Genomic DNA, 14,439 nt, shown 5'->3' with positions numbered 1-14,439 from the left:
AGAAAATAAAATCAAAGAGACTCAAGGTTTAAAATGAGTAAAATGGATTCCCAAGAACCTGTGAGTTTTGTTTTTGTTTTTAGAGAGATTTACACAGGCCAAGATACCATTAAAGCTTCAGGCAAGGGGGATTCAACACAGGAGTAGCTGGGAGAATGGAACTTAGAGGAGAAAAAATTAAACCAGCTCATCCTTCTTGAGTCTCAATAGATAAACAGAACAGCTTGGTAAAATAATGTATTAGCCATATTAATGGCTGCACATTTTAAAGGGTCTCAGCGTTTCACGAGGCAGTTTAAAGGGTGTGATGAGCACGTGCCCTGGAGGACAAGAATCTAGTGTGCAGGGGTGCATGAGGTGGAAGCAGAGGATGCCAGCAGAGAGCTGAGTGCTGAGCAGGGGAGGGAGCCAGCGGGGAGCAGCAGCCCAGGCCAAGAGCGGGCTTGTGCGGTGTCTGTGCAGGCCTGAGGCTGGGGAGGACCTGCTGAGCCCTCTGAAGGCCTGAGGAGTCTGAGCACTGACATTGGTAGTGGAAGTGACAGCGGCACAAGAGGTGGAAGGGCCAGGCAGAAAACAAAGTGTAAAGGTTCTCTTGTATCAAAGCAGTTACTTAATCTCTCCCCAGGAAGAGACAGGAAGTTTGTGTTGGGCATGAGAGCAAGCATACACTACGCTTCTCCTTCTGCACCACCAAATGCAGAGCTAGCCGACATTCTGCTCAGTCGACTCAACGCACACTTCGGTGCATATTTTTGGAGCACTCCCTCTGCAGGTTTGGGAAGTGGCTGCTGTCAATGAGAAAATGAGCAGTACCTAGGGTAGGGCTCCACACACGCACTGGAAGAAGGTTGTCAAGTGCCCTGTAGGCTTTCAGGGATATTTCAAATAGCGCTTTCAGTTGGCTCAGCCCCAGGGCTTCCTAGACCCAATTTACTTCCAGACTTTTTCCACCTCTCTGAACACACAGATTTCAGGGATTCAGCCTGCTGAGCTATATCTTTTAGGAGCTGCCACCGGCTACCCTAGCCTTGTCTAAGCAGAAAGCACCTAGTACCCTCTTGCTCTTCTTCCAACTTCTGAAGGCTGGAAATGCGATGTTCAGATGCAGCAGGAAAACCTCAGAAGGATTTTCCACCAATGGCCTGAACAGTGGTGGCAGCCTCTCTTTTGACCTTCATTACAGTATTTAAGCGGCAGGAAGCAGAAGACATCACAGTCCTATGGCTGGTTCTCTTCCCCTTTCCTGAAGCGGTAGAGATCACATCTGTAATTTCCCTAGCTTCCTGTTGGTCCAGAAATGTTGGCTCTGAATTGTAATTCAGCTACCTGCAGGGTAATGTCTAGGCTCCTCTCTAGCAAGCTGAACTAACTATGAATTCATCTGAGGATGATTTTTCAGGAGACAAGGAATGAATTCCATGCAATTCAGAAAATACATGACAGTGCCTCCTCAAATAGTCACACCCTGTTAATTTAACTCAATTTCATTTGTCAGCTACCAGGCAGGAGGCCAGAGAAAATCCAAAGTCTTAACTTAGAAGCAATGCATGTGTCTTTTGGAAACACATGAAACACTTACCCCACCTTCTGGCGGGGGATCCTTATGTTCAGGTAGGACACTGGTTCGAACCTATGGAGAAAAAAAAAACATTTTCTATATGACTTTGGAATAGAAATTAGTGTAGAAGCTTCACACAGGTGCTCGGTTTCAATTTCATTCTTCTGGCGTCCATCCAGACTCTGTGTTAATCATTAATAAAGTTACCTGTGCAACACCTGCTGCCCACAATGACGCTGTATTATTATTCCTAAACTTCCTGATTTCTCTAAGGAGGCAGAGTTGCCTGGATCCTCACCCCATAGCTTCCTTATCAAATACAGAGCTATACTGGATTTAGGAAGATCACTTTTAGTCTCCCAAAAAAGCAATCTTCATTCAACATTCAAAGGAAAGGAAAGAGTTGGTGCAAGGAAAGTAATTCCATGCATGCTCAATAAATATTTATTCTCTGAATGAGCGTCCAAACCCACACTCCTTATAGGATACCCCTCCCACTTGAAAATTTTGGGCCAAATTGCCGGATACCATCATTTGAATTCATTTGAAAAACAATTATCAACTGGGGGAAGGGAGATAGTATAAAACAACCGGTCATCGGGGGAAGCTTTTCATATGAAGTGTTCCAAGTGAAATATCGACTCCTTAGGTAATCAGTAGACATATATCTTCTACTGAGTGGTGATTCTCAATCCTGGCTGTGCATTAGAATCACCCGGGGACCTTTTCAAACTTTTGGTGATCCTCCCTGCCCCCAGATATTCTGATTCTAATGCACAGCTACTGGTTCTATGATTGTCTTAAGAAAAAATGTTTCAAATGAAAAAGAAAACTACGATTATCTTTTTCACTTCAGGAAAAGGTAGTAAAAGCAAGAAAAAACATCAAATGTAAATCGAGTATGTCTTACTTTTAAACATGAGATAAACAAGTTAGATGAATACAGAGCAATATACAAGCACACCCTGTTTAACTGGAGAGCATCGGGGCGAGAAGGGAGGAATGTGGGAACAGCAGCCCAGAAGCACACAATGGACCAACATTTTAAGGGGTCATTTTAACAAAAATCCCTTCGGGGGCACAGCAGCAAATTATACTTCTCTTAAAATCCCTTCAGTCCTGACATACCTGACTAGACCAGGGCAATTCTCCCAGGTGGAAGGGCTGCTTATAATATCCTAATAATGGCAAGAGACTTGATCCAGCCCCTAATGGGTCTGCTAATCTTTAACACAATTTCCATTTCCTTGAAAAAAAAGCTTTGAGCCATAATAAAATGTGCATTTTAACTTCTACCTTAACTCTCTTTGTTTCTTTATGATAGATCTAGCACTATCTCTCTTGCACAATTTGTCAGTCATTATAACTTGAAATTGTTCGCCAGAGTACAACATAAATGACAGGAGAGATCCCAACAGAGAAAACAACACAATTTGTAGAACACGATCAACTCAGGATTGCATGACAGAGTGCTCACTAGCTAAGAGCATTTGCAGTTTGGTAGCTTCATTAACGTTCTTTGGCCCAGATGTACCATTCAGTCTCATTATCTGAAAGTCATTAGCTGGCCTCAAAGGATGAAGATACCACATATAAATAGTAGGCTACAGTAGACCATATAGTCAGTATATATGTGGACTATATATACAGTGTATATAAATATGAATTCTCTCTCTCTCCATACATATAGACATATAGTGAATAAATATCCACACACATGCAACACATACACACATATGTGTGTGCATATATACATTATTTTAAGAAAATATTTGACAGCCTAATAACATTTTCCAAAAAGATATGCTTGAATTTACAAGCAAAGTCTTAAAAACAGTCAGAAATTGGTAAGGCTCAACATATATACAACTATATGAAATACTTGATTAGGATTATATATACATGTACATATATAAATATAAAACTATGTGATTTAATGTTGGACAAAAGTAGGAAAATTCTGACAATTCCTGTACCATGGTCCATTCAACTAAATTTATTTTAATTTTATAAGTAGAACAGTTATTTCTTATAAATATGAATTAACTACAGAGGAAAAAGAAGATTTTTTTATCCCAAAGTTGTATACAAGAAAAAAAACCTAAAGATATTCATGGACTAGTTTGCCGTATTCAGTGTATGTGTGTGCCTGTGTGTGTATGTGTGAAGGAGAGAAAATGAAAGGCAGTGGGAGAAAAAATAAACTTCACTTTCACTTTATATAATACAAGTACATGTATGTCACATTTTCCTATATTGAGGCATGTTTAAGCCACTAGCAGAGCTCCTGATTTACAAAAACTGAAATACAATTCCAAATTCTATATTCTATAAAGTTAGATTTTAATTCTAAATTCTGTAAAGTTAGATTTTCCTATGAAACATCTATTTAATCAGTATATATGTATAGTTCTAACACTTTTATGTATGAGGTCAATACAGCCTGTGAATGTCAGGAAAGGCTTCATAAAAGAGGTAGTCTGGGTTTTGAAGGATGAGTAGGAGTTTTAGGCAAGGAAGGAAATGATAAAGCAAGCAGGGTATTACATAACAAACATGTTTCCTAGAGTTGTAAGAGATGAGTTGTGTTTAAGAAAGAGTGAATATTCTGATGATGCTATTCAGGCTCTGCAGGGAGGTGGCTGGAGTTACGTATGTTTGGAGGAATAGGTTGGGACCATTTGCTGTAGAGGGCTAGCTATCATGTTAATAGAATTGAAGTTTGATTTCATTTATTTATTCCTGCAACAAGAAATCAGAGAAAGCATTTGAATAGAGGAATGACATGATCAGAGCCCCTTCAATAATTCCAATTCTGCCTCTGAGTCAGCTCGGGGGAGTCATTTACCCTTCTCAAGCCACCTTTCAGCCTTTGTGTCAGTAATTTAACATGGGGTTAATAACAGAGCCCATAGGTTGTGGTATTACATCCTTTTCAGCATGCGGAACAGCACCTAACCCAGAGAGGGAAGGAGAGGGAAAATGAGAGGGAGAGTGGGAGAGATGAAGAGAGAAAATGAGGAGGGAAGAGGAGAATAAAAGGAAAGAGAAAAGAAAGAAGGGAAGACAGAGGAAGACAGGGACAGAGAGACAGGGAGGCAGGGAGAAAGGGAGTAATAAGTCACTGAAAAATAATAAACTCTGAACAGATTTAGATAAGACCTCTTGATGAGGAGAGGATGAAGAAACGGCTGTCATTGTAGCATTTCAAATGTTCCAGTTCATGGACAATGTCATGTCTCCTGAGAATTACTAGCCTTCCTTAGGAATTCATTTTCCCTTTTTTGGTCTTATCAGCAATTCTTCTCCCTATTTTTCTTCACTATCCCCCTCCCTGTCACTTTCTGGAACATAAGAATGTCTGCCTTACTATAAACTTAAAGTTCTTATAGCTTCCTTTTGTCTAGACTTTTATCATACCAAATAAAGCAAGGCAGAGCAATTGATAGCAGTGACTATGTAGAAGATCACGTTCCATATTCCATCTTGAATGTTTCTTAAGGCTCATGTAAAATGGATTTCCTTCTTTATCAACCTGAGAAGTTCAAAATTTTACTAACTAAACTTACCTGAAAAACAAAACAAAACCAAGTAATATATAGTGAATTATACTCATTCTTTCATCGAATCCCTATAGACTACTTCACAACCCTTAATTGTTCCCCAGCAAGAGGCTGCTTGGGCTCCCACTGCAGTGGCTGAATATCGTACTTTAATGCTCAAATCTAGGGAAGAAACACTCCTCAGATGAGTCAGTCTTGTTACAAAGAGCACAGGTGTTGCTGTCCTGAAGGTGGGGATAGCTGCATTTTTTATAAGCAAGTATCTGAGAATGAGGCAGTGGGGCTGCCTGACACACTAAGACTTTGTTGGGGATCCAGACCAGAGAAGGAGAAAGGCCACGCTGCCCTGAGTCTGCACACGGGGCTGGCAGTGCCTGGACCTCATGCAAGCGCATCTGCTCTCGGTAAGTGAGGAAGGAGGAGCCTCCCACAGTCTCAGCTGGAAGGCAGAGGGAAAGGAGTTGGTTATACGTAGGAATACTTCTAGGCGAGGAGACAGCCCAGATTCTCTTCCAAGTATATTGTCGCATCTGGCAACGTCTCTGATAATGACTGTGTCATTAAAGCACATTCTCTTTTTCCTAATACAAAGGTTGCTCTACTTCTCTATGTATCTCAAATTAGAATATATAATATCATCACATTTTCTTATTCTACTTGGAATGAGACACATAACTGCCTTAATATTCAAACATACGAAAACCTGACTGGGACAGAAATGTTTAGCCCCCTTCTATGATATGAATTTTCTGAAAGGAAGCTGCTCAGTCAGGATTATATATCCTAGGACTCCTTGCACCCAAGTGTAGCCATGTAACTAGTTCTTGCCAATGAAATGTATGTGCAAGTGATGTTTGCGGCATCCAAGCTGGATTTTCCAGAAATGGATACAGTGTGCCCTCTCCAACGTCTCTTTCTTCTTCCAATGGCCAGAAGTAGAGGAGTCCAGCCCTTAGGTGATGGAAGAGCTGTACCTGGGTCCCAAAATGACCACATAACAGAAAGATGTCTGCCAACCATCGCTACCAGTATTAAACCATTAAATGCTTGTGTTAGTTTGCTACTGGTGTGCAAGAAATTACCACAAACTTAGCTGTTATAATAACACCCACTTATTCATTCACCAGGCCTGGTATGTCTGTGTTCTCCACTCAGGTCTCACAAGTTCGAAATCAAGGTGTCATCTGGCTGTGTCCTCATTCAGAGGCTTTGCTAGAGAAAGATGCGATTCCAAGCTCCCTTAGGCTGTTCTCAGAATTCAGTTTCTTGCAGCTCCAGAACTGAGGTCCTCATTTTCTGGATGGCTGTCCCCGGGAGGCTGCTCTAAACTGCTAGAGGCCACACACCTGCATCCTTTGCCAGGCAGTCTCGTCCATCATCAGATCCAGCAATGCAGAATCTTCTTGGCATCAAATCTGTCTTGCACTTCTGTTTTCAGGAAGAACCCACTCTTTTTTAAAAGCTTACCTGATTAGATCCAGCTTTCCTCTGATGATCTCCCTGTCTTATAGTCAACTGAGCCATACAATATAATCTAATCACGGGAGTGAGACTGCCACCATCTCACAGGCCCGGGGAATATGCAGGGATGTGCACCATGGAGTGGTAATTTCAGGTACCATCTTAGAATTCTGCCTACCACAATGATCAAGAAATAAATTTCCCTTGTGCTAAGACACTGAAATTTGGGTGCTTACATTTAGCAGCTAACATAATTTAGACCTTTCATTTATTTTAAATGAAATTTTGGATTTAGTGCATGGTTATGAGGAAATAAAGCAAAATAGCTACCATTAAGTCTAAGTCACTATTTTAAGGCCAGCAAACATGCATTAAGCACTTATTATGATTCAGCCACTATTATAAGCACTGGCAATCTCAGAGAGTAAGAGATTAAGAAGACAAGGTATTTTTTGCCCAGAGGCAATAGCAATGACATGGTAAGAATCAAAATATCTAAGAATAATGGCTAAGAATCTGGAACTGCCTAAAACCTTTCAGCTAGTCTTAAAGATTTTCCAGGCTGGGTGCGGTAGCTCACAACTGTAATCCTAGCACTTTGGGAGGCTGATGGGGGAGGATTGAGGATCACTTGAGCCAGGAGTTCAAGACCACCCTGGGCAATAGTGAGACCTCATCTCTACAAAAAAATTTTTTTTAAACATTTAGCTGGGCATAGTGGCATGTATCTGTATTCCCAGCTACTCAGGAGGCTGAGGCAGGAGAATTTCTTGAGCCCAGGAGTTGGAGGCTACAATGAGCTAAGATGATGCCACTGCATTCTAGCCCAAGCAACAGAACAAAACTCTCTCTCGGAAAAAAAAAAAAAGGATTTTCCAATTGTTTAATTTTTGTTGTTTTGCATGGAGAAAATGATACATGTGCAAACCTAAATGATTTAAACCATAGAATCTTAGAGATAGAAGGAATCTTAGAGTTAACCTACAAAAAGCTACCTATGCAATATGAAAATTTTATTTGAAATATCCCTGGGAGGTACATTTAAAATTTCTTCTTGGACATGTTTAACTTCTAGTTTACTATCTCACAAATCAGTATTGTAGAGGTACTGTTACAAACTCACATACCCAAAGGCTCCAGCTAGGTTAAGTTAATGAAAGAAGTGGGCTGGGTGAGTGAGACCATAGGGAGAGGAGAGGACTCTGGCAAAATGCAAATCACATTCCCAGTCTAAAAGGATTGGCAAATATCTAGTTCCAAATGATTGAAAAAATCCTGAGAAGGATTTCATCAAATATCAATAATGGGTAAATCCTAATTCTTTTGTAGATGGACTATTATTAGTATTCACTGATATTTTATCAGAAATATGTTTGCTTAACAAGGTGGGTGGGTCAAAGTAAGCGTACTACCATTTTACTAAAAAAAAACAACAAAAAAAGTGCTACCCTAAAACAGTTCTTTTAATCTTGACAACACATTAGAATCACCTGGAATATGTTTTTGTTCCTGTGTTTGTTTTTAATGCCAATTCAAAGGCCACACCCTAGAAAAACTAAATCAGAATTTCTGAGGGGAGGACCCCAGGTATCTGCTCTAAAATACATGAGATTTTTTTTTGTAAGTGTGAGCCTCATACACTAGCTCTAAATCCTATGAGAAGTCTCAAAAATATATTGTACAATGGTTAAGACTTGAAATAAAGCTCCCTTTGAAAAAGACACACAAAAAAGTTAACAGAATCTCAGAGCTGAAAGGGATCATAGCCATTTTTAGGCGATATTCCTAAACATCCTAACTTTAGAGTGCGTGCTCATCACTCCAGATCTTCCCCTAGGAGCTGGTAGGAAATGCAGGATCTCAGGCTGACTTCCGACACACTGAACCAGTCTTCATTTTGATCAGGTTCCCAATTCATTTGTATGTATGTTAATGTTTGAGAAGCTCTGGTTTAGAAGAATGCTTGTGAATGAAATGGGTCACTGATGAGAATGGTAGATATTCAAGGAATGAGCTTTATTATTCTGATTCTGAAGATATTTAGTATTTTTTTCCAGGGTCAAGCACCTGTAAAAGCTCCAGATGGTATCTTCCAGCAGAGAGGTGCCCCCTTTCCTTTGCGAGGCAAACAGTGGGTGGAGTGGAAGGAGGTTGTACTCGTCAATCAAGTCAGAGACTGATCTGGGACAACGCCAGGCTGGAATTTTGGTAAGACTCAGTGTGGTGGGCTGGATTATGTTTCCCCAAAATTCATGTTGAAGCCCTAACTCCCAAGCACCTCAGAATGTGCTGTATTTGGAGGCAGGGCCTTTAGAGAGGTGATTAAGTTAACATGAGCTTGGTGTGGGGCCCTGCTTTGGCAAAACTCTCAAACTGTGCATTCCTCTAAATTCCACGTCAACATAACAGTCATCAACACAGAAAAACGTTTCCATGACCAAACGTGGGGGGTTTTCTCCACACACCGAGCAGCGTATTCTCTACAGCAGCCGGGTATTCTATAATTCAATTTCTACACTACCTACTTGGAGATATGTCAGATCCCACAGGGCGAGGGCTAAGTCCCCCAAATTACCTTCCACCCTTAGAAACCAGTTGCAGGTCCAGACCTCTGGAACTTCCGGCTGACTCAGTTCCAAGTTGGGGGTCCCACAATTCCCTCCCTGTTTGAATTCCATTAATTTTCTGGAGTAGCTCACAAAAATCAGGGAAACACGTTTACCGGTTTATTATAAAGGACATCACACAGGATACAGCTGAAGAGGTGCATAGGGCAAGGTATGGGGGAAGGGGTGCAGAGCTTCCATGCTCTCCTGTAACATGCCACCCTCCAGCAACCTCCACGTGTTTGCCTGTCAGAAAGCTCTCTAAACCTGTCCTCTTGGGTTTTTATGAACAACTGTCTGAAATGTGATTAGCCTTCAGTGAATGGGGCAGGACTCTCTCTGGAATAAGGGTCTTATGACCTACAATCAGAAAGGTGGGGGATGCCAGAGAGACTGTTTCCTGACACCTGCTCCCAAGGCCTAACATGCCCAACATTGTATGAAAAGAACTAACAAGCGGTATGGGAGGTATGAGCCAGGAACTGAGCAGAAACGTCAATGTATGTACGCAATACTACAGTCCCTAACCCAACATAATTGGTGTCTATATAAGAAGGGGCGGAGACACCAGGAAAGCTCATGCCCAAAGGGAAGACCATGTGAAGAAGACAGCAAGAGGGTGGCCCTCTGCAAGCCAAGGGGAGGGACCTCAGAGGAAGCCAACACTGCCAGCACCTTGATCTTGGACTTCCAGACTCCAGAACTGTGATAAAACTGTTAGGTAGACAGCGAGGGATTCTGGGTCTTCTCGGGACAAAAGTGGGTGCTGCTGTGTTTCACCCCCGCATGGGCTTTCAGAGAGGCTCATGGAAGATCTGCGGGTGCAGTAAGACTCAGGTCATGCAGCTCTCAGCTGTCCAATCAAAGTGGTTCCACAGCGACGTCTGAGCCACTAGGGAAGTCCCAATCCAGGCATTATAAAACAAGATGCAGACCATAAGCAACCACTTTTCTACCCTTCCTTTCGCTCTACCTTTGCTGCGACGAGTCCAGTCGTCATCTGTGGCATATGTATTGTGCTCTGTTAACCTGTATCTTGCTCTCACCCTATAATCCTATCTTTCTCTCCTCAATAAATCTCATTTTTATGCTTGCCTTACTTTGGTGCATCTGGTCATTCTTCGGCCTTGAGCACATCAAGAACTGACATTTCAGACTAAAACCTGACAAAACGACTTTCTGTTGTGTAAGCCACCCAGTCCAGGATATCTGTTATGGGCAGCCCCAGTCAACTAAGAAACTCAGTCTACCTGTGTTGTAGGATGTGGCCCTCCAGGACTTTCAGCCAAGAACGTGGCTGGTCTTTGCTTCTCAGCCCTGACAGAGCGTAGGAGATTCTCCGAGGTTTCAGTATAGCTCTTTAGCATTGTGCCCTACACAGCCTCAAAATCTGACACATGTCTTTACAAGGAGACCAGTCATGAGTTTGAGTCGCCTTTGGTCTCCAAATCTGTCATTCCAGTGACACATGAAAACCAGAAACTCTTCTGAGTTCTCCCTCTGCCAGCTGCTGCCTTCTGTCTGGCAAAGCCTTGATACTCAGACTTCTTGCTACAGAGAGTCTCTGTGAGTGTCCAGAGGTGAAAAATGGCTTTTTAGTTCCTCAGTGTCAACTCAGCACTCCCTCTAGGGCATCTCTTGCCCGCTTTCAGTTTCTCTCTCTCTGATTTCCTAAATACCGTGAAACTGCAGGAGTTTTCACTCTGGGTTTTATAAGCTTTTGGCCTGGTTCTTTAGCATCCTGGAAAGCGTGAGACTTCAGCAAGTCCCTTCTGAGAAAAAAATGGCAACATACTTAAGGCCCCTGAAGTCTCCATTTCTCACTTCGTCCAACACAACTACTGAAAGCTTTGCTGATTTCTCTTTCTCTAACCAGCCTGTTGGAGCAACCCTGTTTTTTCTAGGCAAAGGCCTATTCCTCAGCCCACTCTCAGAGTCAGCAAATTCCCCCAGACAAAAAAATCATAGTTCATGATAGCTCAACATTGAAAGGTCCTCCTTTCTCTGGAAATGTAGTCTATCTAGTTGTTTTTGCTTCCAAAGCTTGACAGTGCTTTCAAACACATGATTTTATAATCTGTCTGTTTTTTTCCTTAGGTGTTGTCAGAGGGAGCATGGCTTGCCCTGCCTACCGCATCCTACCCAAACTGACCTTCTTAGTATCCAAAAGTTATTGGAAAGATAAGGAATCTTCCAAACATGTGGTTAAGGGATGAAAACTTATATTCAACAGAGCATAGATAAATGTGATTGGAGAGGAAAGAATGCCCTTACATGTTGGTCTGTCTATTGATTTAAGTCTTTGATAAAACAGTTACAAATGCATAACTACAGGTGGTTCTTTTGGCAAAAGTAGAGTTTACCCAGAAGCCTAAACATCATCCAGAAACGATTCAACAATATTGAGTGTGATATACTGTTTTGGTCTTTACTAGGCAAATGTGATCATCTTTCAAATGTTAAAGCATGCTATACTAAATTACATACACAAGGACATTCTATAGACTCCCAAGTCAAAAACAAATAATAGTTAAGACAAATATAAGCACTCTTTCAGTTTGGGTGCTCGAACCTGTTTTCTATTTCTCCAAGGCAGTGATGTTCACACCACAGCCCTCTGGTCACATGGGTCCCTTTATGTTTAATTGGTGGCTTTTTAACACTTCTAATTTCTCTATATGAATGTGCCATTATACCAGTCATACAGGAGTCATGTGGTTCTTTGGGTTAATGGTGACTGCAAATGTGGCTCCAGAGTCACATAACTCTGAGAATCCCTGCCGTTACCCACATTTCATTCCTTTTCCCTTTCCAACTATTACAGATATCTATTACAAACAGGTGAAAGAATATTGAGCAGAAAAATATCTATAGAGATTCCCTTCCTTTGTCAGAGAGTTGCTGAAAGATACACATTCTACTGAAAATAAGAGATGCCAAGACTGAGGTTTGGTTTTCATGGAAATCAAAGAGGTCTCACTACAGCTGTTCTGAGAGTAAACTATTCTGCCCTACATGCTGTTTACTTCTGGATCTTCCCAAAAAGGAACAGTAGAGGCTGGGAAACTAGCATTAAGCAGACCCCATTAGTTTCCTTGCACCATGCGTATGAGCCAAGTGCATTTCCCATCCCGTGCATTTACCAAAAGCAAAAAGGACAAACCTCTAAAGAGCTGTACAATTCAAGACAGACAACAGATTTCCTTCAAGTGTTAAGAGATGCTTAGGTATTTTTAAAATGGAAATAAAAAAATCTCTTTGCACTGCAAAAACACAATCTAAAAGTGTGTTTTATAGGCACTAAAGACAATAACTGAGAACTTGCTAAACAAACTATATAAGCTGAGAATTCCATTCCTGCTGACTCCCAAAGCCTCATATGAGTATGTGATTAACATATGAAATATAGAGAGAGCTCAATTAAGATCTTATGTATTCTACATTAACAATTTGTTATCAGGTCAAACCTCCAGAACTGCCTCTATCTCCCTTCCTCTCCTTTTCTACAGCCTCACTATACAAAAATAGTTATACCATCATTCTGACAAGTGGAAAATGGTATTAGGGCTGATCCATTATCCTCAGCACTAGACCTGGATGGAATAACTGCTACCCTGGAAACTTTGTACCCTAGAAAGAAATACTATAAAGCTTATAGTTGATAAGTAAGAATAATGGAAGCAAGGAAATAATTAACTATACTGAACATTTGGGTTCTTTCAGGGATACATGTGTTACTCTTTTGTTACTTGTATTATCTCATTTAATTCTTATAGTTCTACTGTGTTGTATTATTTTTTTGCTTCGCCCATTTTACAGATGAGAAAATTGGGCAAAAATATTGGAAGTAATTGTCCAGGGTCACTTCTAACCAAGTGCAAGTTGCAGATTAGACACTAAACAGTCTGCTTCCAAAGTCTGTGCCCCTTCTGTAGCAGCGTGCCTCTGCAGAGCCCAGACTGACAGTGACTTTAATTGTCTTCCCTAGGGCTGCTTAATGAGAGTGTTAAAACGCAAAAATCTATTAGCCTTGGGGAATAGAAACAGACACAATTTATCACAATGCCAGACTCAAAAACACCATCGTTAGGTATTAACAGCCCCCAATTAAGACCACAGTCATGAGTTAATGAACAAGCCATTAGACAGAAAACAGTAATATCAACAGAAGCACACGTCTATTAATCTGTTGCTCACTGAAAATCATTAGTCCTGAAAATAGAAGGCTAAATAATTTCTAGGTAGCTTTAAAACAAAACCTTTGTGATACTGCTAACGATTCTAGTAGATCATTTACAACCTGGACTTTGGTAACTGTAGTCAAAAGAAGATCACCATGCCCCCCACAAAAGCAATTTATTTATATAATCAATCTATGAAGTATATTGTTTAATGAAGTGTAAAAAATAAAGGTATATGGGGATGTGGAGTGGAAGGGCTTTCAATGTAGCTATCCAATGACGTGTTCTGTTTGTCTCCAGGCAAAAGTGGGATAACTGTAGAGGCTCTATTCTACCTCACAATACTTTCTTTCTCTATGAAATTCTACCAGAGCATCTAATAGTTTGATCAATGGTTCTCAACATTGGCTGCATATTAGAATTACTCGAAGACACTTTAAAAAATGCTCATGCTGTTATCAAAAGTTCAGCACCTGTCCCCAAGGTGCATCAGAAGAACGAGGACAAGTGGTTTGAAGAGAAGGAAAGAAAGGTTTATTAATCTGCCAGCAAAATGAGGAGGCTGGCAGACTCCTGTCTCAAAGTACCAACATCCTCCTTCTGAGCAGAAGTACAGAGCTTTTAAAAGTTCTAATTAATCCCATTTTTTTGGCTAAGACAATCTCATGACCTCCACTCAGATTCATTCCATCTTCTGTTAAGAAAATCCTGTGACTTCCACCCGGATTAATCTCATCTTTGGCTAAGATGATCTCATTGGCTTCTGCCCAGACAATTCCCTTAAACCATCTCCTGTGGCACAAAGAACAAAAGACATTCCTCTGTCCCTCCTGACCACTGGCCTGAGGCAGAGATATAGGTCCTAGTTCTCCAAAAGGAGTGGGGATGTTTTAAAGAGACACAAAACATTTTTGCTGTTTTTTTCAAGCCAAGCTCTGCAAGGTCAAAACTATTTTCATAGTAATACTCAAATGGTATTTTTCTTTTCCACTCTTATTCTTTCACCAGTGCACAGTGGACTTTTCCAGAGACCACAAGACATGTGATATCACAATAGATTGCATATAAAA

General features: G+C 41.0%; 1 protein-coding gene across 2 annotated transcripts in view; it reads right to left on the bottom strand.

Moving 5' to 3' along the window:
* INPP4B (inositol polyphosphate-4-phosphatase type II B) overlaps positions 1-14,439 on the bottom strand; it is a 325,665-nt gene that overhangs the window by 226,253 nt on the left and 84,973 nt on the right. For both annotated transcript variants that reach the window (XM_045552212.1, XM_045552213.1), the window contains exon 5: positions 1,580-1,630. In XM_045552212.1, the coding sequence (XP_045408168.1) occupies positions 1,580-1,630 (51 nt within the window). The remainder of the gene's footprint in view (positions 1-1,579; positions 1,631-14,439) is intronic.

Source organism: Lemur catta, chromosome 5 (genome assembly GCF_020740605.2).
Source record: "Lemur catta isolate mLemCat1 chromosome 5, mLemCat1.pri, whole genome shotgun sequence".
Taxonomy (NCBI): domain Eukaryota; kingdom Metazoa; phylum Chordata; class Mammalia; order Primates; family Lemuridae; genus Lemur; species Lemur catta.
This window is presented reverse-complemented; position numbering and strand designations above follow the sequence as displayed.